This window comes from Equus caballus, chromosome 29 (assembly GCF_041296265.1).
Source record: "Equus caballus isolate H_3958 breed thoroughbred chromosome 29, TB-T2T, whole genome shotgun sequence".
Taxonomy (NCBI): domain Eukaryota; kingdom Metazoa; phylum Chordata; class Mammalia; order Perissodactyla; family Equidae; genus Equus; species Equus caballus.
In genome coordinates, this window is record NC_091712.1 from 22102889 (window position 1) to 22129962 (window position 27074).

General features: G+C 37.8%; 1 protein-coding gene across 21 annotated transcripts in view; it reads right to left on the reverse strand.

The window, feature by feature from the left end:
• Window positions 1-24984, reverse strand: part of MYO3A (myosin IIIA) — a 218021-nt gene extending 193037 nt beyond the window's left edge. For all 21 annotated transcript variants that reach the window (XR_011433841.1, XR_011433842.1, XR_011433843.1 and 18 more), the window contains exons 1-3: window positions 24862-24984; window positions 23939-24018; window positions 3081-3265 (exon numbers count right to left, since the gene is read on the reverse strand). Coding sequence is in view for 13 of the 21 variants with exons in the window: in XM_070254779.1 (XP_070110880.1) it covers window positions 3081-3248 (168 nt within the window). In the remaining 8 variants the exon portion in view is untranslated. The remainder of the gene's footprint in view (window positions 1-3080; window positions 3266-23938; window positions 24019-24861) is intronic.
• Between the last annotated feature and the right edge of the window lie 2090 nt (window positions 24985-27074).

Consider the following 27074-nt stretch of genomic DNA (forward strand, 5'->3'; position numbering starts at 1 on the left):
TTTCCAAAAAAGGAAAATAGAGTTAAATCATATAAGACAGCATATAGCCTTTAGTTAGCTAAACGCCTAGTCACCAGAAATAGAACAGGCTGCTATCCTGACGATAAAATCGCAAGATGGCCACTTAGTCATGTTTCTAGAAAATCACATGCACATGAAACAACTCACAGAGTAATAAATAAAAGAAAGCCTTTTAATGTTTTTACAATAACATTTAATGTCTACGCTGTTTTAAGACAGAATCATGGAATCACAACGCTGGAAAGAATTTTAGACCAGAACTCTAATTCGAGAGGAAGAAACTAAAGCTCAGAGAAGTTAGACTCACAGAGCTGGTTAGTGTAACATCCATGTCTACTACCTACTACCTTCTAATCTTGCTCTTTTCATCCCTTTCCTGAAGAGAAAATTACTCTTTCAAAATCCATAATAGTAAGATCTTTTTAATTAAAAAAAAAAGCCACTCTGTAAAATACTCGGATGAATTTAAATTTATTTTATTAAGATTACAATCTCTTGGTCATAAATCTTTTTTATTTGACTTGTGACATGATGAATGAAGAGTAAATAAATAATGCTGAGAAAAACATATATGTACTATGACAAGAAGAAAAGGAGGAAAAGAACAAATTTCATACTATAGTTATGAAATCAGTTTCATTAAAGCAATAGAATAAAACATGATTTATAAGGTTAGTAGTATACCAAACATGAGTGAACTATGAAAGTATAGTGGCTACATGTATTCCTAAGCCATTTCTTCTTCTCCATTAAGAAGTAGGAGAATGGAAGAGAGATACTGTGATATTGTGATTTATAAGAAATATACATATTTGGTCATTCACACGACCAAAATATATTTCTCAGATATATTTCATCTTCACCCACAGTTCCTGGTTCACAGCTCCCCAAACCCTCAGAATTTCATGAGTGATAAGAACAACACAACGGGAGCATCTTTTGTTACAATATTTGGCTTCCAGTCCTCAGTTCCTGAAAATATTTCAGGGCCATAATGGTGAAATGAGTCTTTGCTTGTGTTAATGAAAGTGAATTTTGGACCCCAATCAAGGGGGAGGACTAGGTGCCAGGAGAACCAGCCGTATGATCAGAGGATCGGAACTTTCAGTTCCACCTGCTGATTTCCTGGGAGGGGATGGGCGGGCTTGAGGTTGAATCAATTGCCAATGGCCAGTGACTTAGTCAATCACGACCTCATAATGAAGCTTCCATAAAACCCAAAAAGGACAGCTCGTTGGTCTTCTTTAGAGAGCTTCCATGTTGGGGAACCAGAACACTTAACATGTGCCACTGTGCTGGGTCCCAAGCTCCACGAGGACAAAAGGAGCTCTGTTTGGGACCTCGCCTTATTATCTCTTCATCTGGCTGTTGATTCCTATCCTTCATAATAAATCAGTAATCTAGTGAGTAAACAGGTTTTCCTGAGTTCTGTGAACCGTTCTAGCAAATGAATCAAACCTGAGGAGGAGATCATGAGAACCTCTGATTTATAGCCAATTGGTCAGAAATATGTGATTGGCATCCTGAGTTGGAGGCAGGTCATTAGAATCTCCTGTTTGTAGCTGGTTGATCAGAAGCAAGGTGACAACCTGGGCTTGCAACTGGCCTTGAAAGTGTAGGGCAGTCTTGTGGGATTGAGGCCTTTACCGGTGGAATCTGACTCAACCTCCAGGTAGATAGTATCAGAACTGAGATGAATGCTCAGACACCCTGCTGGTATCTGAGAACTGCTTGTTAGTATGGGGAGGCCTCCACACACCGTGGAATTGGGTCCAGGAACCATTTGCAGACACTGAGTATGGGGGCCAGACATTGAGAGCCTCTTGGAATACTTTCTCTTGCCATCACAAACCCCCATCCCTAACTTTAAAGACTAGAGGAGAGGCGTATAATCACTTTGGTACAGCTTAACTTGTGGCTCTCTTCTCTCAGTTTAAGGGGTAAGAACTTTCCAGTAGGGGAATGCGAAGACATTCAGCATCAATTAAGACTCTGCATAGTGTTTCTCATTTTTTCCTTCCAGTGTATCTAATTTGTTCCTTTAAAATTACCCCCACTCCTTCTCCTTTACTCAAAATAATATGAAACTGTAGCCATCATGGGTTTGACCACGTAACAAACTGTCCTACAGTGCTAGTGGAAGAGTTCTAACAAGGACTTAGGGCTCTAATGTCCTCCCCACACACACCACATCATTTCCATCATGCTATGCTCCCATCACGTGTGCAAGAGTCAAGTAACTGGAGAAGTCGCTCTCAAGAGAAATTTGGGGATTATGTGACCACTGAGCTCACTCTGGCTCACCCAAGTGCTATGGGAGAGCTACGTATCTCCCGTAGCTGAAAATGCTCCAAAACAGTCAGCTCTCATTCCCAGGGAGGAGAATTTCATCAAGCTCCTCCTATTCTTAACGACAAAGAAAAGGCTCAGTGGGTTCCCTTATCACAACTGCCATTTCAAAAAATCCAAGGGGCATCCCACTGGGGTACGGCTTAAATGGAGGCCATAAGGACCGAACAGGAAATTGACTTCCTAACAAGGAACTTCATCCTGATTATAAATGAGAACCATTTCTGCGTTGGAAATATTTAGGCAAACCTAAAAATTAATTTCTCTTCTCTAAAATACATTTAATTAAAAAAGTATTTCTGGTTTGGCTTAAGAGAAATTCTGCCTGAAGCCTAAATAAATGCATGAAGAAAAGGCGATCTAGTAAAGAGGACATTTTAGGATTATTTCTAGACCCGTGAAGCTATTGTTAGAACTTTTTGGAGTCTAAAATAATGTTAAATCAATTCTTGAGCTGTTCAGAGTTGTATTTATTTATGTATTTATTTGCATTATATATTTATTCATTTATCAATAATTTATTGGGCTTTATTCTATATGTTAAGCATACGGATAAACAAAGAAAATCTAATAAGTAGGTTTTTAATATTTCCTTCAAATTGTAACTGATATCGTGACAAATAAATCAAGATAAGATACTTACAGACATTTTAACTACTTAATAAAGACAAAAACAGAGTCAATTACATGATGAAAACAAAATGACTTACATGAATTGGATCCAGAATTTTGACTGCTGCTTTTTGGCCATTTTTCTTATTCAACACTTTAAAGACTTTCCCATAAGTTCCTTTGCTGATTGTTTCGGTGATTTCCCAAGTATCAGAGGGATCAGGAAAGTTATCAAAGATGATTGTTTTCCCAATTAATGGAAGCATTTCAAAAGTTTAAATCACTGGAGAGAAAAAGTAGACAGTTTCACCCACATTTGCTGGAGCATTTTAATGGCACACACAAACTCATGGGAAATTATCTAATATTTTCACTGATATAATGGAAAATATACAGCAGTAACCAAATGTACTCCGTCATAGAAAATTTTAATTTCAATCCTTTTTGCAAACAGTTTAATATGAGTTTAATAATGCCTTGTAAGCAGGGCTTTATTTCTATGTTTACTTTAGTCTCATATTAATTGCTATGAATTCCTTTCAGATTAAAATAAGAGGCATATATTTAAGTCATTTTGATTTTACTGCTTTATACTCAGGTATTAACACAACAAATCAAAGAATTTTAGAATGAACCTTGTTCTTGTTAGTGCCAACGAGTCGATTACAACACCTAGCACCCTATGCACAGCAGAGCAGAACCCTGCCTGGCCTTTTTGCACCACCCTCTCACCTTCCAGTGCTGCATCAGACAATGCTCCACAGCTATTCACAGGGTTTTCAAGGCCAACTTTTTGGAAGTGAGTGGCCAGGTCCTTCTTCCTAGTCTGTCCTAGTCTGGAAGCTTCACTAAAACCTGTCCACCTTGGTGACTCTGCTGGTATTTGAAATACTGGCGGCAGAGCTTTCAGCAACACACAGCTGCCACAGTATGACACATGACAGATGGGTGGTATGGTCCCCTGACCAGGAAACAAACTGCGCCACTGTGTTGAAAGTGCCAAATCTTAACAACTAGACCACTGAGAAAGAACTTCAACTTCATCAAAGCAAATCCCACATTTTAAAGTGATCGTATCTTATATCACTTCTCTACGTAAAACCCAATAATGGATTCCCCCACCCACACTGCTTTTAGGATGAAATTTCTTTAACACAATCTACCAGGTCCTTTAAATAGTGCCCTTGCTTAATTTCCTAGCCTCATGTCTCAACACTTCTCTCAGACACTATAATCCAGCCACTCAGGATCCTTCAGGCTATTTCTTTTTCTTAAGGATCTTAATACACATGATTCCCTCCCATCTCTATCTGTGGTTTTGTTGCTAAACTCTAACTCCTACTTATTTTTCAGTTCTTAGCTTAGATGTCACTTCCTCGAAATGTGACCACTCTCCATGCTATTTCGGTTGATGTCCCACCTCTGTACTCCAACAGCCCTCTATATCCACCTTTATCTGTTATTACTACATGCCCAGCACCTGGCACAGTGCTAAAATAATTAGGAAAATATGGCCAATGAGGTCAAATGACTTAAAGAGGAGATTTTATATATAACCTGAGATGAGATCCCAGGTTTCGTGACTTTCAAGTAGCACTTTTAATCTTTTATGTTCTCCCTATATTACATTCAACCATTTGGATAAAATTACAAAAAAAAAAAGGAAAAGAAAGAGCTCTTAGCAGTTCTGGTGGCTCTAACATTTTTTCAATGATCCATGCTAAACAACAACTCTTTTCAATGTTAAAAAGTTTATTGCAATTGTGCTTATATGTGTATGCATGCACACAGAAACATATCTATTAAAAATATGTATTAATATTAAATAATATTAGCCCACGAAATTCACTTGTCTGACTACAACTTTCAACCTCAAATACCACTAATCCATTGATTCCTCACTTTCTTTACTTCCATCAACTCTATTCAGTCTTGATTCTCTCTTCCTTTTCTCCTTCCCCAGCATAAATTCTACAGCTTGAATTATTGTGACATCCTTGCAAATTCCCTCAACACTCTTGTTTCTCTCTTTCTCCACCATGATCTCCTGGGGTAAAAAAACAACTCTGGTTAAACCATGTATCTTCTTCACACCTGTGTCTGTAGCTGGAGAAAACCACACAACCACATTGACTAGTTTCACTTCAAATTCAGGATTAAAAAACTGACAAGGATAGGAGTGATGTCATGATCATGGCAGAGTGAGCTCTCTCAGAAATCTTCCCCCTCCAATATACAACAACAACAAAAAATACATAATCCAACAGAGGACATGCAAACACAACACAAAAAATGTCAGAGAGACCCACACAGCCACACGATGGAGGCCAGAGAGATTGGAGACCCCCTCAGAGGAGGTGGAACCAGGTAAGAGAAATCTTCACTCCCTCCCCTTAAAGACTGCAATCCAGAACCACGGGAGGCCTCCAAGAGGGAAGGAATGGGGGAGCGGACATTCGTTCGTGGGAACATCAAGGACTCCCAAGGGCCCTTTCAGCCTAGAGGGAAGCCTTCTACAGGGGCGAAAGCTTTTGCAGGGGGTGACCTTATCAAGCCAACAGTCCAGGACAGCAGAGAGAGAAAACTCTGAGAGCATGCAGGAGAAAACACCCCTCCCGCCACCCGCTCAGCATGATCGAGCCCCTGTGATTTCTGCTGAAAGTAGATGGCTCAGAATATGTGGCTCTTGACCTCTACTCAGTGGCAATAGGTGGTAACTGCGACCAAATAACACCAGTATGCAAAAGAACAGAACTCCCTCTAGCAATATCAATCACTATCTTAGATCTCCAGGCCAGAGAGAAAATGACAGGTACTCAGAAATCAGTCCTGAGGACACAGAAATATGTAATCTAAATGACAAAGAATTCAAAAGAGCGATCATCAAAAAAACTCAACAAGGTAAAAGAGAATGTACAGAAACAATTCAATGAGTTCAGGAGCTACTTCACAAAAGAGATTGAAACTATAAAGAAGAATGAATCAGAAATATTAGAGATGAAAGACAGAATGGAAGAAATAAAACAAAATGTGGATTCCCTGAATGCTCAAGCAGACACCATAGAGGAGCGTATCAGCATAATTGAAGATAGACATGTTGAAATGCTCCAGATAGAGGAGGAGAGAGAACTAAGACTAAAAAGAAATGAAGAAAGTCTGAGAAATATCCAACTCAATTAGAAAATGCAACATAGGAATTATAGGTATTCCAGAAGGAGAAGAATGGAACAGAAAGCATGTCCAAAGAAATAATAGCAGAGAACTTCCCAAACCTAGGGAAGGAAATTCACATGGAAGAGGCCGGCAGATCTCCTAAATATGTCAATGCAAAAAGACCTACTATAAGGCATACAGTAGTGAAACTGGCAAAAGTGAATGATAAAGAAAGAATACTAAGGGCAGCAAGGCAGAAGAAAATAATCTACAAAGGAACTCCCATCAGGCTTTCAGCAGACTTCTCTGCAGAAACCTTACAGGCTAGGAGAGACTGGAATGACATATTCAAATCATTGAAGGACAAAACCTTTCAGCCAAGGATGCTCTATCCAGTGAAAATATCCTTCAGATATGATGGAGAAATAAAAACTTTCCCAGACAAACATAAGTTAAGGGAGTTCATAGCCACGAGACTGCCCCCCGCCACACACACACACACAAGAAGTCCTCAAGAAGGCCCTCATACGTGCAAAAAAAAAAAAAAAGGAGAAAGGGGTTACAAAGCATGCAGTAAGGAGTTAAATAGGTGGACAAAATCAGAGCAAGATAGCAAATACTCAGGGAAGAAAAACACCAAAAACAAAAATAATCTTGTCATTTTAACCACAAACTCATAACACAAGATGGAATAAGAAGCAAGAAAAACAACTTAGGAGGGGAAGAGGACAGGGACTGAATCACTTTAGTCTAAGGAAATTAGATGCCACCAGAAAAGGGACTATCTTATCCACAAGATCTTGAATACAAACCTCAGGGTAACCACTAAACAAAAAAAGTAGAACAGAGACACAAATAATAAATAAGGAGAAAATAAAGAAACACAACATAAAAAACTACATAACTCGATTCGTAGACCAAAATATACAGGACGAGAAACAAAGGAAATGCAGGAGAACTGGAAAATGAGTGATAAAATGGTAGCATTAAGCCTTCATATATTGATAATCACCCTAAACATAAATGGATTGAATTCTCCAACAAAAAGACACAGAGTGGCAAGATGGATTAAAGAACAAGACCCAACAATATGAGGCCTCCAGGAAACGCATCTCAGCTCCAGTGACAAAGGCTCAGAGTGAAGGGATGGAAGAGGATACTCCAAGCTAATGGCAAACAAAAGAAAGCAGGTGTTGCTATACTTATATCAGACAAAGTAAGCTTTAAGATAAGACAGGTAAAGAGAGACAAAGAGGGGCAGTATACAATGATCAAAGGGAGATTTCATCAAGAAGAAAGAATGCTTATAAATATCTATGCACCCAACACAGGAGCACCAAAGTACAAAAAGCATTTATTAACAAACCTAAAAGAAGACATTAATAATAACACAATAATAGTAGGGGACCTCAACACTCCATTCATATCAATGAACAGATCATCCAGGCAGAAAATCAACAAGGAAACAGTGGAATTAAATGAAAAGCTAGACCAGATGGACTTAATAGACATAGATAGAACACTCCATCCAAAAACAGCAGAATACATATTCTTCTCAAGTTTGCATGGAACATTCTCAAGGATAGACCATATGTTGGGAAACAAGGCAAGCCTCAATAAATTTAAGAAGATTGAAATAATAACAAGCATCTTTTCTGATTACAATGCTATAAATCTAGAAATTAATTACAAGAAAAAAAGCTAAGCAAAGGACAAAGATGTGGAAACTAAACAACATGCTATTGAACAACAAATGGCTCATTGAAGAAATTAAAGGAGAAATCAAAAAATACATGGAGACAAATGAAAATGGGAATGTACCATACCAACTCAAATGGGATGCAGCAAAAGCCGTATTAAGAGGGAAATCCATCACAATACAGGCTAACCTTAACAAACAAGAAAAAAAACAAATAAGCAATCTCAAACTACACCTAATTGAATTAGAAAAAGAAGAACAAACAAAGCCCAAAGTCAGCAGAGGGAGGGAAATAATAAAAATCAGAGCAGAAATAAATGCTATTGAAACAAAAAAAGCAGTAGAAAGAATCAATGAAACAAAGAGCTGGTTCTTTGAGAAGATAAATAAAATTGACAAACCCCTAGCCAGACTTACAAAGAAAAAAAGAGAGAAAGCTCAGATAAATAAAATTAGAAATGAAAAAGGAGAAGTAACAATGGATATCACAGAAATACAATGGATTATAAGAGAATACTATGAAAAACTATATGCCAACAAAATGGACAATCCAGAGGAAATGGATAAATTCTTGGACTATTACATCCTCCCAAAGCTGAATCAAGAAGAAATACAGAATCAAAATAGACCATTCACAAGTAAAGAGATTGAGACAGTAATCAAAAGCAGCCCAGACGGCTTCCCTGGGGAATTCTACCACTCTCAGAGAGGACTTAATACCTAGCCTTCTCAAGCCATTCCAAAAAATTAGGGAGGATGGAACGCTTCCTAACACATTCTACGAGGCCAAAATCACTCTGATACCAAAGCCTGACAAGGACAAGACAAAAAACGAAAACTACAGGCCAGTATCACTGATGAACATAGATGCAAAAACCCTCAACAAAATATTGGCAACCTGAATACAGCAATACATCAAAAAGATCATACATCATGATCAAGTAGGATTTATTCCAGGGACACAAGGACGGTTCAAGATCTGCAAATCAATCAATGTGATACATCACGTTAGCAAAATGAGGAATAAAAACCACATGATCATATCAACAGATGCATAGAGAGCATTTGACAAGATCCAACAGCCATTTATGATAAAAACTCTTAACAAAATGGGGATAGAAGGAAATTACCTCAACATAATAAAGGCCATATATGACAAACCCACAGCCAACATCATATTCAATGGGGAAAAACTGAACACCATCCCTCTAAGAACAGGAACAAGACAAGGGTGCCCACTATCTCCACTCTTATTCAACATAGTACTGGAGGTTTTGGTCAGAGCAATTAGGCAAGAGAAAGGTATAAAAGGAATCCAAATAGGGAATGAAAAAGTGAAACTCTCACCGTTTGCAGACAACATGATCTTATATATAGAAAACCCTAAAGAATCCATCAGAAAACTATTAGAAATAATTAACAACTACAGTAAAGTGGCAGGGTACAAAATCAACTTACAAAAATCAGCTGCATTTCTGTACTCTAATAATGAACTTACAGAAAGAGAACTCAAGAATACAATACCATTTACAATCACAAAAAAAAGAATAAAGTACCTAGGAATAAATTTAACTGAGGAGGCGAAAGACTTATACAATGAAAACTGTAAGACATTATTGAAAGAAATAGATAATGACATAAAGAGATGGAAAGAGATTCCTTGCTCATGGATTGGAAGAATAAACATAGTTAAAATGTCCATACTACCCAAAGCAATCTACAGATTCAATGCAATCCCAATCAGAATCCCAATGACATTCTTCACAGAAATAGAACAAAGAATCCTAAAATTCATATGGGGCAACCAAAGACCCCGAATTGCTAAAGCACTACCGAGAAAAAAGAAGAAAGCTGGAGGCATCACAATCCCTGACTCCAAAACGTACTACAGGGGCCAGCCCAGTGGCCGAGTGGTTAAGTTTGCAAACTCTCCTTCAGCGGCCCAGGGTTTCACCAGCTTGTAACCTAGACGCAGACATGGAACCACTCACCAGGCCATGCTGAGGTGGCGTCCCACATGCCACAACTAGAAGGACCCAAAACTAAAATATGTAACTATGTACTGGGCTGATTTGGGGAGAAAAAGGTGGGGGAAAAAAAGATTGGGGACTGTTGTTAGATCAGGTGCCAAACTTTAAAAAAAAAGAAAAGTACTACAAAGCCATAGTGATTTCAAAACAGCATGCAACTGGTTCAAAAACAGGCACACAGATCAGTGGAACAGAACTGAAAGCCCAGAAATAAAACTGCACATATACGGACAGCTAATCTTCGACAAAGGCGCCAAGAGCATACAATGGAGAAAAGGCAGTCTCTTCAATAAATGGTATTGGGAAAACTGGACAGCCACATGCAAAGGAACGAAAGTAGACCATTATCTCACTCCATACACAAAAATAAACTCAAAATGGATCAAAGACTTGAAGATAAGTCCTGAAACCATAAAACTTCTGGAAGATAATATAGGCAGTATATGTTTTAACACTGAAAAGGATCTTTTCGAATACCATGTCTTCTCAGACAAGAGAAATAAAAGAAAAAATAAACAAGTGGGAGTTCATCAGACTAAAGAGCTTCTGCAAGGCAAAAGAACCTAGGATCAAAACCAAAAGACAACCCATCAATTGAGAGAAAAGTTTTGCAAATCATATATCTGATAAGGGGTTAATCTCCATAATATATAAGGAACTCACACAACTGAACAACAAAAAACCAAACAGCCCAATTAAAAAATGGGCAGAGGATATGAACAGACATTTTTCCAAAGAAGATATACAGATGGCCAATAAGCACATGAAAAGATGTTCAACATCACTAATCATCAGGGAAATGCAAATCAAAACTACACTAAGATACCACCTTATACCTGTTAAAATGACTATAATCACTATGACTAAAAATAACAAATGTTGGAGAGGGTGTAGAGAAAAGGGAACCCTCACACACTGCTGGTGGGAGTGCAAACTAGTGGAGCTACTATGGAAAACAGTATGGAGATTCCTCAAAAAACTGAAAATAGAACTACCTTATGACCCAGCTACCCCACTACTGGGTATCTACCCAAACAGTTTGAAATCGGCAATCCAAAGTAACATATGTACTCCTATGTTCATTACAACACTATTCAAAATAGCCAAGACATGGAAACTATCCAAGTGCCCATCGACTGATGATTAGATAAAGAAAATGTGGTATACATACACAATGGAATACTACTCAGCCAGAAAAAAAGACAAATTCATCCCATTTGCAACAACATGAATGGACCTGGAGGGAATTATGGTTAGCGAGATAAGCCAGACTGAGAAAGACAAACATCAGATGATTTCACTCATATGTGGAATATAAACAAGCACATGGACAAAGAAAACATTTCAATGGTTACCAAGGGAAAGGAGGTAGGGGGAAGGCACAAGGAGTAAAGGGGAGCACCTATGTGGTGACAGACAAGAAATAATGTACAAGTGAAATTTCACAATGATATAAACTATTATGAACTCAGATTTAAAAAACCCAACAAGGAGACCCTCAACACTGCTTAGCAATCCTACTGCACTTCCCTGGTTTGTATATTCCCTTCTCTCTGAAGTGACTATCTCATAGTGACCTCTTTTCTCAAATTTTCCTCTCCTCAAATTGTCCCCTCTTTGCTGTCCATCTCTTCCCACAAAACTTCCCAAATGATGCCCTCACTTAATAATTAATTGAAAAAATTGAAATAACAATAAACTCAATCTTCTCATCTCAAAAAGTACAAATCAATGTGGATCAAACATAATGAGTTCACTCTCATCATCTATCATTGGTAATTGCTGTTTGGCCTCAATTAGTCTTTCTCTTTGGTTCCTTCTTAGCCTTCAGATCTTGGCTCAGACAACACTTTCTCAGAAAGGCCATCCTTGACCAAGCTATGTTCGCCCTCCCTATGTGTTTCATTCCTCCATTATAATGTAAGCTACAAGAGGGTACAGACTTTGTGCGCAGCATATTGTAGGCAACCAGTAAGTGTTGGCTAAATAAGCAAATGTTTGTTCATTTGTTAATTCTGATGGCAGAGAGACCTTATTTATCTTGTTCACTTACAATCTAAACATAATAATGTCTAACTCTGTACTTGTCACATAGTAGATATTAAATATATAGCTGTTGAATAAATGAATCAATATGCTTCTTCAAAAAAATTTCTTAAATGAAGGAGAGAAATAAGGATTAGGGACAGCTGAAAAGAATTTGAAAATCTAAACAAAACACGGATCCTATGCCGATTCATTATACTTAAGGACACATAATCTAGTAAATGGCTATGAATGCCTGCTGAAAATTACATCACTACATAAAAACATACTTATGAATATTTCTTAGAATACTTAATCTTTATGAAATTTGTGCCTTTGATCCAAAATGCAAAGGAACAAGTAGGAGGTAATCAGTAATAATCATCCACTTTAGTGATTTCATAATCAGTGACAAGATAACTACTTCTTAAATCTATCTACTTGAGTCATGCAAATAAGCATTTATGCCATGCATATAAAAGTTAGACCAAAACCAAATCAAATCTTGTTAAATACCTGAAATAGGAGTTTTCAACCAGGAGAAACATTCATTATATGGAATATTGCCTTTCAAGTGGTAATGTTATTGAGCACAATTTTAATTTCTGCCGTATGAACTATTAGGAATTAACTATCAGAATTTAAATAAACAGACATAAGAATTCAACTGAAAAAAGGTCTGAACACCAAATGTGTACAATACGTTCTAGAGTTCTGGGGATACAACTCATGGATAGATAAATAAATAGGTAACAATAACATTATGAAAAGTGATAGATAATAGAAATATGCATAAAGTGCAATAGTAGCCCAGGTGAAGAAGCATTAATTCTAAAGTGATCATGAAAAGATACAGAAAATAAGCAGGATTGGAGCTGGACATTAAACATGAACAGGAATTGTATTTTCTAAAATATAATTTCTTATTTTTTTTCTGCTTTTTCTCTCCGAATCCCCCCAGTACATAGCTATATATTTTAGTTGTGAGTCCTTCTAGTTGTGGCATGTGGGTTGCTGCCTCAACATGGCCTCATGAGCGGTGCCATGTCCACGCCCAGGATTCGAACCAGTGAAACCCTGGGCCGCCAAAGCAGAGCACGCGAACTTAACCACTTGGCCATGGGGCCAACCCCTAATTTCTTCTTAACAGTTCTCAATAAGACAAATATTTAAAGCAGTGCATTGCTATATCAGAAAACATTATATAATGATAATCACAGAATGACAAAAGCACAGACATTTGAGAAACAGAATACACCTAGTCAAAGCCCATTTAAAACAAACAAAACTCCCAAGAAGTAAGTAAAATAGAACGTAAAATGACTTCCTCAAAATTTAACATTAAAGAATTTCAAGAATTAGAATAGAAGCAAGTCTTCGACTCCTAACAATACTGATTCCACTACACAGTTGATAATTCTTTAAGAATATACTAAAATGTCGCAGTTAGTAAACAACTAATTATTTAATGATTACAAAAAATTGCATTCTACATAACAACAAATGTTCATATTTTTTCTAGTCCTTTAGCACCCACAGAATAAAAAATAATTCTCTAGCTCATACAACTAAAATGTGTAGTTAAGTTTTTAATTATATGATCATGTAATGAAGAATTATTTTTGGCATACATACTCACTGTATTTTGAGATATGTACCTACCATAATTCTGAAAAGGTACTTACAAAGCCACATTTTAAAAATGAAGAAGCAACTTTCTTAATTGATTTATTATATATTGCTGTTGGGGGTTTTCTTTTTGTTGTGGTGGTTGTTTTTTGTTTTTTGGTGAGGAAGATTCACTCTGAGCTAACATCTGTTGGCAATCTTCTTTTTTTTTGCTTTAGGAAGATAAGCCCTGAGCTAACACCTATGCCAGTCTTCCTCTATTTTGTATGTGGGTCACTGCCACAGCATGGCTTGATGAGTGATGTATGTCCACACCAAGGATCTGAACCTGTGAACAGAGGCTGCAGAAGCAGAGTGAGCCAGACTTAACCACTATGCCATGGGGCTGGCCCCATGTTGGGGTTTTTTTCATGATAGAAGAAAGAACATAATACAACGAAAAATTTATCTTGCTGCAGGATCTTAACATTCATCTCAGCAATTATTCTGACTGCTTTTGTAAATCTGCACTTAACATTTCTTTACTAAAATAACCAGAGTGCCTTCACACTCATTCTAAAACACAGCAGGGATGTTCTCCCTGTGGGCTGTCTCTTCCCTCTGCATGGAATGCTCTTTCTCCAGACATCCACATGGCCTACTCCCTTACTTCCTTCAAGTCTTAGATCAGCCATCACCTTCTCAAGAAGGCCTACCCTGACCATCCTAAGTAAAATCTCAACCTGTCCTCCTCCACCCTATTCTACCTCCCAGCTCCTGGTCTCTCTTACCCTGTTCTATTTTCATAGCACTTATTACTGCCTAACACACTACACCATTTCCTGTTTATTACATTTTATTTATTGTTTTTCTATGCTACTAGAATGTAAGCCTAATGAAAGCTGAAATTTTTATCCAGGTTATTCATTAATGCATCCCAAAGACTCTAAAACCATGACTGGCACAGAGGAGGTCCTCTATAAGTATTTGCTGAATATTAGAAATGAATAGAAAACAGTAAACAGGAAGTTTTCAGATGGCTTTACCAATAAATTCTATCCAATATTTAAGAAAGAAATAATGCAGTCTTATGTTTTTTTTTCAGAGAATAGAAATAAAGAGAACACTTGAGAGTATCTACAAACATAGAAACTATAAAAAAGAACCAAGCAGAAATTCTGGATATGAAAAATAAAATAATTGAATTGAAAAATTCCCTAGAGGGGTTCACTAGCAGACTTCAACAGGCAGAAGAAAATCAGTGAACTTGAAGATAAGTCATTTGAAATTATGGAGTATGAAAAGCAAAACAAAAAAAGAACAGGGGCCAGCCTGGTGGCACAGCACTTAAGTTCACATGCTCCACTTCAGTGGCCCAGGGTTCACCAGTTCAGATCCCAGGCATGGACCTACGCACCACTTATCAAGCCATGCTGTTGCAGGCGTCCTACATATAAAGTAGAGGAAGACGGGCAAGGATGCTAGCTCAGGGCCAATCTTCCTCAGCAAAAGGAGGAGGATTTGCAATGGATGTTAGCTCAGGGCTAATCTTCCTCAAAAAAAAAAAAGAACAAAGAAAAGTGAACAGAGCCTAAGCAGCTTATGGGATACCACAAAGAGGATGAATATAAGCATTATAAGAGTCCTAGAAGAAGAAAAAGAGTGAGAAAGGGGCAGAGAGCTTATCTGAAGAAATAATGGCTGAAAACATCACAAATTTCAGGAAAGATATGGATGTAGAAATCCGTATACATGGATCTGCAAACACAAAAGCCTCAATAAACTGTAAGGAAAAATCCAAAGAAACCCATACCAAGACACATTATAATCAAGCTGTCAAAAGACAAAGAAGGAATCTTGAAAGCAGCAAGTGAAAAGTGATTTCCATCTTTTCCATCATTTCCAAGGGATCTTCAATAAGATTTCTCAGCAGAAACTTTGTAAGCCAGAAGGCCATGGGATACTATATTTAATGTGCTGAAAGAAAACTTTGTCAATTGAGAATTTTATATATGGCAAAACTGTCCTTCAAAAATGAGGGAGAAATTAACATACTGAAAAATAAACAAAAGCTGAGGGAGTTCTTTACAACTAGATCTGTCCTACAAAAACTGCTTAAGAGAGTCCTTCAGGTTGAAATGAAAGGATGCTAGACATTATATAATGATAAAAGGATCAATTCTCCAAGATGATATAACAATTATAAATATATAGGCACAAAACATCAGAGCTCCAAAATCTATGGAGCACACACTGACAGAATTGAAGGGAAAAACAGACAGCTCTACAATAACAGTAGGAGACTTTAATACCCCACCTTCAATAACAGAACAATAGAACAATGAGACAGAGATCAATGAAGAAATACAGCACTTGAATAACACTATAGACCAACTGGATCTAAAAGACATATACAGAAGAGACCACTCAACAACAGCAGAACACACATTTTTCTCAAGTGTACATGGAACATTCTCCAGGATAAACCACATATTAGGCCGCAAAACAAGTCGGAATAAATTTTAAAAGACTGAAAACATACAAAGTATCTTTTCCAATCAAAATAGAATGAAACTAGAAATCAATAGCAGAAGGAAAATTGGAAAATCCACAAACGTGGAAATTGAACAACACACTCTTAAACAACCAATGAGTCACACAAGGAATCACAAGGAGAATTAGAAAATATTTTGAAACAAGTGAAAATGAAAGTACAACATAACAAAACCTATGGGATGCAGCAAAGCAGCACTAAGAGGCAACTTTACAGCTGTAAAAACTCACAATAAAAAAGAAGAAAAATCCCAAATCAATAACCTAACTTTATACACTAAAACTACAATTAGAATATGAGGAACAAATTGAACCCAAAAGTAGTAAAAGGAAGAAAATAATAAAGATTAGAGCAGAGATAAATAAGGTAGAGAACAGAAAAACAATAGAGAAAATCAACAAAACTAAGAGTTGGTTTTTCAAGAGATAGACAAACTGACAAACCTTTAGGTAGATTGACTTAACAAAAAGAGAGATGGAGAAGACATAGATAACTAAGACCAGAAATGAAAGAAGGGACATTAATACTGATTTCATAGAAATAGGAAGGATTAAAGAACAGTACTGTGAACAACTGTATGTCAACATAATGGATAAACTAAATGAAACAGACAAATTCTTAGAAACACACAACCTACCAAGACTGAATCATGAAGAAATAAAAAACCTAAATAGACCTATAATTAGCAAGGAAATTGAATCAGGAATCAAAAACCTCTCAACAACAATAAAAAGCCAAGAACCAGATCATTTCAGTGGTGAATTCTACCAAACATTTAGAGAAGAATTAACACCAATCCTTCTCAAACTCTTCCAAAAATTTAAGAGGAGGGAACAGCTCCTAACTCATTCTATGAGGATAGCATTACCCTGACACCAAAGCAACAATGACATTACAAGAAAAGAAACTGCAAACAAATATTCCTCTAACCATTAACACAAAAATCCTCACACAAAAAAATACACCAGCACACTGAATTCAACAGCGTATTAAAAGGAACATATACAATGACCAAGTAAGATTTATTCCTGGAATGCAAGATGATTCCATATATGGTTCCATATATGAAAATCAATCAATGTAACACACTCCAATAACAAACTGAAGGGAAAAAAGACACATGACCATCTAAATTGATGCAGAAAAAAACTGATAAAATTCAACACCCTTTCAAGATTGGAAAAACAGTCAAACTAAGAATAGAGGGAGGGGCTGGCCCGGTGGCGCAGCAATTAAGTGCTCACATTCCGCTTCAGTGGCCTGGGGTTCACTGGCCTGAATCCCAGGTATGGACATGGCACCGCTTGGGAAGCCATGCTGTGGTAGGCATTCCACATATAAAGTAGAAGAAGATGGGCACGGATGTTAGCTCAAGGCCAGTCTTCATCAGCAAAAAGAGGATTGGGAGTAGATGTTAGCTCAGGGCTAATCTTCCTCAAAAAAAATAATAAAGGTCATATATGGAAAACCCACAGCTAACATCATACTCTTTGGTGGACAACCGAAAGTCTTTCCTCTAAGATCAGGAATCAGGCAAGAATGCCTACTTTTGCCACTTCTATTCAACATAGAACTGGAAATCTCAGTCAGAACAAGCAGTCAAGAAAAAAAAGGGATCCAAATTGGAAAGGAAGAATAGAATTAATTCTATTTACAGATAACTTGATCTTATATGTAGAAAACCCTAAAGAATCCACAAAAAAAGACTGTTAGAACTAATAAATGAATTAAGGAAAGTTACAGAACGCAAAACCAACACACAAAAAATCAGTTGCGTTTCTATACACTAACAATGAATCCAAAAAGGAAATTAAGATTAATAATTAGATTTTATCATTAGATTTATTAGATTATTAGATTAATTATTTTAGTATATTTGTTAATTTAGTTATAAAGTTAAAATTAATAATCCTATTTACAATAGTACCCAAAAAACCCACTTAAGAATAAATTTAACCCAGGAGGTGAGAGACCCGTATAGTAAAACTACAAAACATTGCTGAAAGAAATTAAAGACACAAAGAAATGGAAAGACATCCTATGAAATGTTACTCAGCCTTACAAGGGAAGGAAATTCTGACACATACTACAACATGGATGAGCCTAGAAGACATTATGTTTAGCGAAAAAAGCCAGTCACAAAAAGGCAAATATTGTAGGATTTCATTTATATACACTACCTAGAATAGTCAAATTCAGAGACAGAAAGTAGAAGTGTGGTTGCTACGAGCTGGGGAGAAGGGAAATGAGAATTATTGTTTAACAGCTACAGTTTCAGTTTGGGAAGATAAAAAGTTCCGGAGATGGACAGTGGGTATCACTGCACCACAATGTGAATGTACTTAATGCCACCAAACTGCACATTTAAAAACGGTTAAAATGGTAAATTTTATGTAATGTACATTTAGCCACAATAAAAATATTACTCAGAGTGTCATACAGGGAAACAAAGTAACGAGAAAAACAGGAAAGCAAAATTGAAAGACATGGAAAGGAGAATGGAATGGTCTGCTTGTTTTCAGATCCACACACGAATCTTGGGGGCTGATATCCCCAAACTGTGTTTCCCACACTCCTTGTCCCATCTGCTTCCTCCTCTGCTGGATTCTGTCAGTGAGAGTCCCAGGCAGGAGACTGGATGGTAGGAGGAAAGGAGAGACCAGGATACTTCTCCCCTGCTTTCTCTGGGTTTTGTGGTGCCTCCATCAGTGGCTGTGTCTCCCCCATGGTCCTTGTTTCTGTAGGGCAGAACTTGCCAAGGTTCTAGGTAGCCTCAGCTTCTGGGCTCTGGTAAGACTATTCCTTACTTTAACCCTGCAGCCCAAGGAGTGATAACTATTTTTCGCTATTGCTAACTTTTAGGTTGCCTCACTATCCTGTTCAGCTTTCAGATATTCTAAAACATTTGTAACTAATTCCCCATGTAAACAAAATACCCACAAAATAAAAAAAATAAACAAAAGTACCCACAAAAGTATCTTTCAAGATCAAAGGCAAAGTAAACATATTTTTCACTGAAAAAAATTGAGTTTAACAACAACGACCCCTGAGAAAGAGCACTTCTAAAGGATATCTTTCAAGAATGAAAATGATCCCATAAAGAAGGTCTAAATTGCCAAAACACCAAAGAAATCGTTACAAACTTATGTAAATCTAAACTAACACTGTAAGAAATAATAATAGGCAATAATGAACAATAATAACCAAAAGTGGAGTAATAGGATTTAAAATGTTCTCAAGTTCCTTATACAGTTAAAGAGGCAGTTAAAATAACAACTTTATACTTTAAGATAAATATACATGTCAAATACTTTAAACACCAAGAACCTCGAAATACCTTGTATAGCTTCCAAAACATTAGAGGAAAAAAACTGACAATAACCAACTCATTCAATCAAAAAACTCAGGAAAAAAGAATAAAGAAAGCATAGAAAAAGCAGGAGAAATAGCATAAAATAACCCTGTGAAACTAATTATACCAAGAATCACAATAATTATAAATGGACCAAACTCATGAGTGAAAAGACAGAAATTAGTAGCTATAGGCTGTTTGCAAGAGATTCACATAAGCTATAGACAGAAATAGATTGGAAATAAAATAGTGGTAGCATTGGTAAATACTCAACAAAAGAAAGTGATGTGGTTAGATTAACATCAGACAAAAATATACTTTAAGTCAAAAATATTTATTAGAGGTTAGGAAGGTCACATAATAATCACAGGCTTAATTCACCTAGAAAATCTAAAATCCCAAAACAAAACCCCAAAATATATAAAATAAGAACTGAAAGAAATATAAGGACAAATTTAAATACAAAGAAAAAATTTTTAATGCACAATTTTAGTGGGAGATTTTAACATACCTTCTCTATGATTTTTGGATCAAGTGAACAAAAAAGTTCTTCTGGATAAATAAAATTATAAAAACACAATTAACAAGGAAAATTTAATGGATATACTGGAATATACATGAAATCCTGTATCCAAAAATGAATATATATTCTTCCTGAGCACATATGACTGCAATGTAATTAAGTAAGAAATCAACAACAAAAGATAAATTTTTAAAAAATCTATACAATTAGACACTTAAAAAGGCACCACTAAACCACTCAAGAGTCAAAGAGGAACCATAACGACAATTTAAAAACAGACTTAGAACTGAATAATAATGGAAATACTACTCACCAAGATTTATGGGTGCAGCCACAGGAGTACACAGAGGAAAACACATAGCCTCGAATTTTATATTAGACAGGAAGAATGGCAAAAAATTATATAATTAAAGAATAAAACCAAAAAATGTAGGAAAAAAGAATAGAAAATAAAGACAGACACCATAGAGAAAGAATAAGACTGATTAAAGATTGATAAATATAATAGCTCTCCAAAGAGAATTTTTTAAAAAAGAGAATTTTTAAAAGGTAGACAAACCCCTGTCAAGACTGATAAAAAAAAAAAAAAACCAAGAGAGAAGGTACAGATGAGCAATATTAAAGATAAAAAGACAAATTACAGGAGGGATTTAAAAATATCATAAAAGGATATAATTGCAAATCAATAAGCTTAAAACCTGAGTTTAAATGGACAATTTCCTAGAAATAATAGTATAGAAAGAAAAAATAGAAAAGTTATTTTTCTTGGAATGTTTGAATTAATGGGCCTTCACACTCTAACTCCTAACACTTAATTCTTAACTCATATAATCTCTAAGAAGAGTATGTAAGTTAATACCAGAAAATCACTCTCCAAGTATCTTATAATACTTTGGATGTAATGACCAAATTTATCTGTGGAAGGGCTTAGAACCCAATTTGGTGATAACTATTTCATAAATGAACATGAGCACAGTTTCCTTTCTAAAATAACACAAATATTTATGAGCTTAATTGTCAACTTTTCCAAAACACACGGAGAGAACACCACTTCTCAATGAAAGCACAATTTGCCCATGGTATAGAACACTAAGAAAATAGCAGATAGCTCTACTCAAAACCAAGCAATATTTGAATACCGTGATGCTCACTTTAAAAAACAATTCGTCATATATTTTCTGTAGCATATTATTCAAAGATCCTTCCCTTTATGCACCCACTTCTGCCAGGCTGCTTAAACTGCGTCACATAACACTAAAGTAGATTCACAAGAAGCTCCTGCCTACGGTGGAAGGGACATACTGGAATGTCAGCATGTCAGCTACAGAACTTGTGTCTCTCCACAGAGCTGCCAGAATGATCTCAACACAGAAATCACATCACATTATTTTCCTGCTAAAAATCCTTCAAAATCCACACTCTTACCATGTCCTCCCTCAACTCATCGTCTCTTCTCCCCACTCACGGTGACTGCCTCCTCAGCTGCTTTCTGGCAGCTCTTAGCAGACTGTAAGCTTTCTTCTGCTGCAGAACCTCCTGTTGTCTTTGCCTAAATGCTGCCCCCAACCCTCTGCACAGCTGGCTTGAACTTCTCACACACAGTCACATATCGTGAGGATCACACACAGTCACTACAACCACAAATGCACTACCCCTGATTGTAATTTCTTGTACACTTTATCCCCCTGGTATGATTATGAAAGTAATAAAATAAAGCCTTCCTGGTAAAAGAAGCTTATGAAAAAGTGAGTTTGACATATAAAACAACTTTCTAGAATCACCAAACTGTATCACCAAACAAGTTCTGGGTATCTGTTTTCTCACAGAACTTTAAAGCACACACTCACAGAAATCCCTGGTCTGGCTTAACTATAGACAGATAAACTGGACAAATACCCCTTCCGGCTTTCCAATAACACAGGCTATAAAGTATGGTTTAAAACAGACCTTGACCAGTTATATGTATGGTTTGTTCTGAATGAGCCATAATCAATGTTTTCTTCCTTTCAATTTGCTTAAAAATGTTCTGTGGAGAGGGAAAAAAGGTCTCCTTACGTACTTCTACGCATGTATTCCGGGTTCTACCACTCATTTTCTCATTTTGTAATTATGGGGATAATAGTATTTGCTCAAAACAAACGCCAGAACCAAAAGAAAGACTATCATTTCCGAGAAAATGTCTCCATCTTTAAAAAGTGGCATTAGCGAGAACCAAAACACTTTAAGCATCAGAACACTATTTTAAGCTTTATACAAACCTATAAGCTTCCACATCCACAGCAGGAAAATGGAATAATAATGCATGTCTGAAAGAATTCTCGGAGTTGACCTAAGTATCAAAAGAGTTTTATGAGGAAATGCTTTGTAAATTTTAATACAGGATTACTCTGCTTTTTTAAGGATGAAAGTTGGGTTATAGTTTCGGCCACACAATTACCTGTTCAAATTAAAGGGGATATTTTTTGAGTCAGAAAACACAAATGGAAATGCCAACACCGCGAGGGAGGTAAAAACATGAGTGAAGCAGGCCTGGATGAAATAGAAGCAGGGAGTGGAGGTGCCGTGGCCAAGTGGAGAGTGCATGTGCCATCCACAGTGGGCAACCACATCCTGGCCTCAGCTGCCGCCAGCTGCAAGGCCGCCTTGCCTGGTCCTCTAGTTTTTCAGGAGAAGCCAGGACTCTGGGAATTGACGTAAAACTTATTAATTTTAAAACATTGGTAAGCAATTTTAAATTATCCAATTACTTTAAAGTCCTGAGCCGACCCAAATAAACATATCTGAAGGCCAAATTCAGCCTTTATGCTATCAGGGGATGACTTCTACATGAGGTTTTGTGTTCTTTGTCAAGAAACGGCGAATAAACGTAAACATATTTGCATGGTTTAACCACCGTCAGACATCAGGAAAGATGTATAAGGGTGGCTGGCATTTTTCTAACTGTCAATCATATGCCAGGTACCTACTGTGCTTACAGTTTTACACGCACTATGTCATCTAATACTCATAAGAAACCTTCCAGAAAGGCACTACCGTAACCCCTATTTTCAGAAAAGAGGACTGAGGATTAGAGAGTTTTAAGACCATAATGCTGGTAAACGGTAGAGTCAAGAAACAAACCAGGTCAAAGTGCATGGTAGAAATTTGGCGTTCAATGATAGATGATTTCAGTTCAAAAGAGTAATGCTTCCCAGCTTAAGGTTCCTGATTCCCTATGTGTCCCCAAAGTGGTAACGGGTCTTCTGTGAACTAGTTTGAAAGCTTAATGGAAATCTTCTATTTGCTCACGAATGGATAACTGAGTCTGCTTCTCATTCCCAAGGAAAGGGAGTTTGTTTGTTAGACACAATCTTTCAAATTACCCATCCATGGCATGAAAGGATCCTTGTTTGTAAAAAAGAAGTTGGAAATGAATGGTTTAGAGTACTGACATTGCATAAACTATTAAAATAAACATTTTACATCAAAACTTTATAACATAATTTACATAAAAGAACTATACATTGTAAAGTATATTGGCACTTTCAAATATTTATTTATCAAACTATTCGTAGCAACTAATGGACCTTCAAACATTTCAGGCATGACAAATAAAAATTATTTTTCAAAGAATGCACAAAAAAATCAGGCTGTAAAGATACAGTTGAAAAAGGAAGCGCAGGATGATGCTATCCTATTATGGGATGTGACCAAAATCTCCACTAATGGATACACTAAGCCAGTACTAAAGATCACCAAACTGAATCTTTTTTACTTTGCCCTCTTTTCATTCCCAACAATAATAAAGAAGGACTAAGACAAATGAGAGTAATTTTTCACGTGCTAGACATCACATCCATATATTCATAAACAAGTTATCTTTGAAAGCTTATACATCTCTAAATTTTCCCATTTTACAATTATCTTTTATAACATAAAAATCAATATGGCATGAATAACCTGCACTCTCATTTGTCAAAACTTGGCATTTAGGCTCAGCAAATCCCGAAAACTTGTCAACTTTATCACCTACCTTTAACAACGCTTCAAAATAATGCATAATAATGCTCAGATATCAGAGTAAGGGTTCAGGCTGCAGCTGAGATCCTGGGCCTGGAACACACAACAAAAAAAGTCACGGTGTTACAGGGAGACGCGTCGGGGATCCGGGGAAAGCAATCCAAAGTTAACTTAGAAGCATTTAGGGAGTAGGCAAGACTTTACCTTATCCCTCAGTTTTAGCATTTTTACACAACTAACATGGAACACAAAGCGGCTCATTTTCTGTGCCGGCATAAAACAACTCTAAAGTTACCGGATCAAGGTGAATTATAAAAATGTTTAAGGGGCTTGAAGAGCACCCATACAATGACCAAGAAAACTGCAGAAACAACAACAAAACCCGCGAAGATGCTTTGGGTTTTTTTTTTTTTTATTTTAGTGCCATTACAACGGCTATTTCAAGGCTTACATTCAATTACCACCCTAATAATAAAATTTTTAAATGTTTTAAAATTTCTCTTAGGAAAATTTTAGCCGGGTGCCAACAGAAACTACCAGAGAGCAGAACAGGGCTGTTGGTGAGCAAGCTGAATGACAGACTTTCTGGGAGGATTTGTCTGTTTCTCAAGAATGATCACAAGGATCTTGTCTGCTCCCTCTCTCTCCTTAAAAAGGAAACTGGACAGATGCGCTTGGAGTTGCGAGGACCCCAGCTCCACCGACCTGCTCCAAAAAAATCATCCCTGCGGAAGAGTTCCCGCGGGGTGACCCGGCGCAGCGCGGGCCACAGGTGCTCCCCGGCGCGCCGGGAGCGGGCGCGGGCCCCCGAGTGCCCCCCTGGCGTCCCCCTCCAGGGCCCCTCACGTCCCGGGGTCCCGGGAAGTGGTGCCGCTCCCAGCACCGCGCAGGCTGCCTCCCGCGCCCCTTGCAGGCCCGCGCCGCCCGGACCCCTACCTGGGCCGGCAGCCGGGCGCCTCCTTCCTGCCCTCCCGGACGCTGGTGGCGGGCATCCGCGGCGGGCGGGGCGGGGCGGCCCGAGGGGGAGGTGGCCGGGCGCGGGGGTGGGACGCGGCCGCCTGCCGGGGGCGGACCGGAGGTGGGCGGGAGGAGCAGGCCGGGGCGACCTGGGCCGAGGGCGCCCCAAGGGGCCCGATCTGCCTAGCGACCCCTGTCCTGGCCCGGGCGGAAGAGTCTCCCCTCCGTGACGGCCGAGAGGGGAGGCCGGCCATGCGCGCCGCGGCTCCGCGAGGGCGCCGGGCCGGAGCGCCTCTCGATCCCTGGAACCTTCTGGAACAGGCCGTTTCCTGGAGCAAATTCACCTCCTTGGAATGCGCGGTGTCTTCCCCCCAAAAATTCCGCCGAACTACTTGGGGCTCGTGCCACGAGGATATCGTCTCGTGGCCGGCAGGCTCCGACGCTGAAAATAAGCACTGGTCTTAGATCAGAGAGGGAAAGTGATTAGAGATCGCCCCCAGATACAGTTCATTGAGGCGGTTTAAGGAAGTTGGGGCTCAGGCTGAAGTCAAGGCAGGAACGTCTGCCTTCTGGAGGACGCCTGTTAATTACCAGCCCTCTAGCTGGTCCCCTGCTGTCCACTCCTGTCCCCCCTGTGTCCTGACGGGACTCACCGCTTAGATCCAGGCTGGCCGGATCCCCCTGAACAGCCTCAAGGGACATTGTGGGCATAGTTATGCCTTTCTCCCCTTCAAAAGGTGAGAACCACAATCAAAATGTCCTTGATTCTGTTACTAATTCAAATGGATCTGTCGTTCATGATGTCTAAATGAGAATTCTAGAACAGACCAAATAGAGGTCATGTAGTCCTAATCAATGCATCTGTCTTAAGAAAAAACATGATCATTTGAACAGATGCCAAAAAAGCATTCAGCGTATTCAAGATCTTTCCTCATAAATTTCTTTGCAATCTAGAAATTCAACAGTGGATTTTTCTCAGAATATCTTATGTATCATCTGATAAATGCTATCTCAGAATATTGAGAATATCGTATCAATGCTAACATTATATAAACACATTCAAAATTTCAAGTTACTTCTTTAAAAAACATTATATCAAATGTACTACTTAACATAAGAATTAATAAAGAGTAACTAAGTGGCCACATGCAAGAAATAATCCAACAACAACCAATTAAAATACAATGGAAAAAATGAGTCCCATTCATAATAGCAAGAAAAAACATGAAATAACTAGGAATGAGAAATGTGGGAGATCTGAAAAAGAAAAATGCAGGACTATTGAGAAGTTATTTATCAATTATTTTATTAATTGGAGAGACATAGGATATCCTTAAGTAAGAAGACAACATTTTAAATATGTAATTACTACCTCCCAAGTTAAGAGACAAAAATATTCTAGAATTCATCAGAGAAATTACACGTGCTAGAATAGCTAAAACCGCTGGTTCTCAAACTGGGGTCTGGGGGTTTCTAGGGTCCCAGAAACCCTTTCAAGGGGTTCATAGGATCAAAGTGCTTTCATAATAATGTTAAGGCTTCTTCTTTCCACTTCCTTTTTCCCTCCCATTCTTTCACGAGGACACAGTGAAGTTTTCCAATGACTACATAGTATGTGATGTCACTACGTTGAACGCAGAGCCGACGTGTCTTCCGTTATGCCAGACATTAAAGAAATTTGCAAGGATGTAAAACAATGCCATTTCTCCCACTAAGTTTCTTTTGTTTTGAAAAATATAATTACTTTCCATAAAAATATTATTTATGTTAACATATAATGAGTTTACTAATGCTTTAAAATTAATTTTAAAGTAACTATACTTTTAAATTTCTCAGTTTTAATTTCTAATATGGTAAATGTCAATAGATATAACACATAAACAACAGCTCTTGGGTGTCCTCAGTGATTTTTAAAAGTCTACGCAGGGTTTGAGAACCTTTCGATAACAATAAAAAAAATTATTAAACTATAATAATTAAGAGTACGGCAGTAACACAAGAATAAACAGTGTATCCAGTCCAGTCAGCCTAAGACGGTCAAGGACAAAACCCACAGTCCCACAGTCAGGTTTATGACTCATTGCAATAGCGGAGACTGCCCACCAGTGAAACCATGAGACCAAACTTTGACAGGCTCAGAGCAGAGCAAGGCTGGGAGTAAAGGGGTCCACATGAGGTTTGGACTGCAAAAT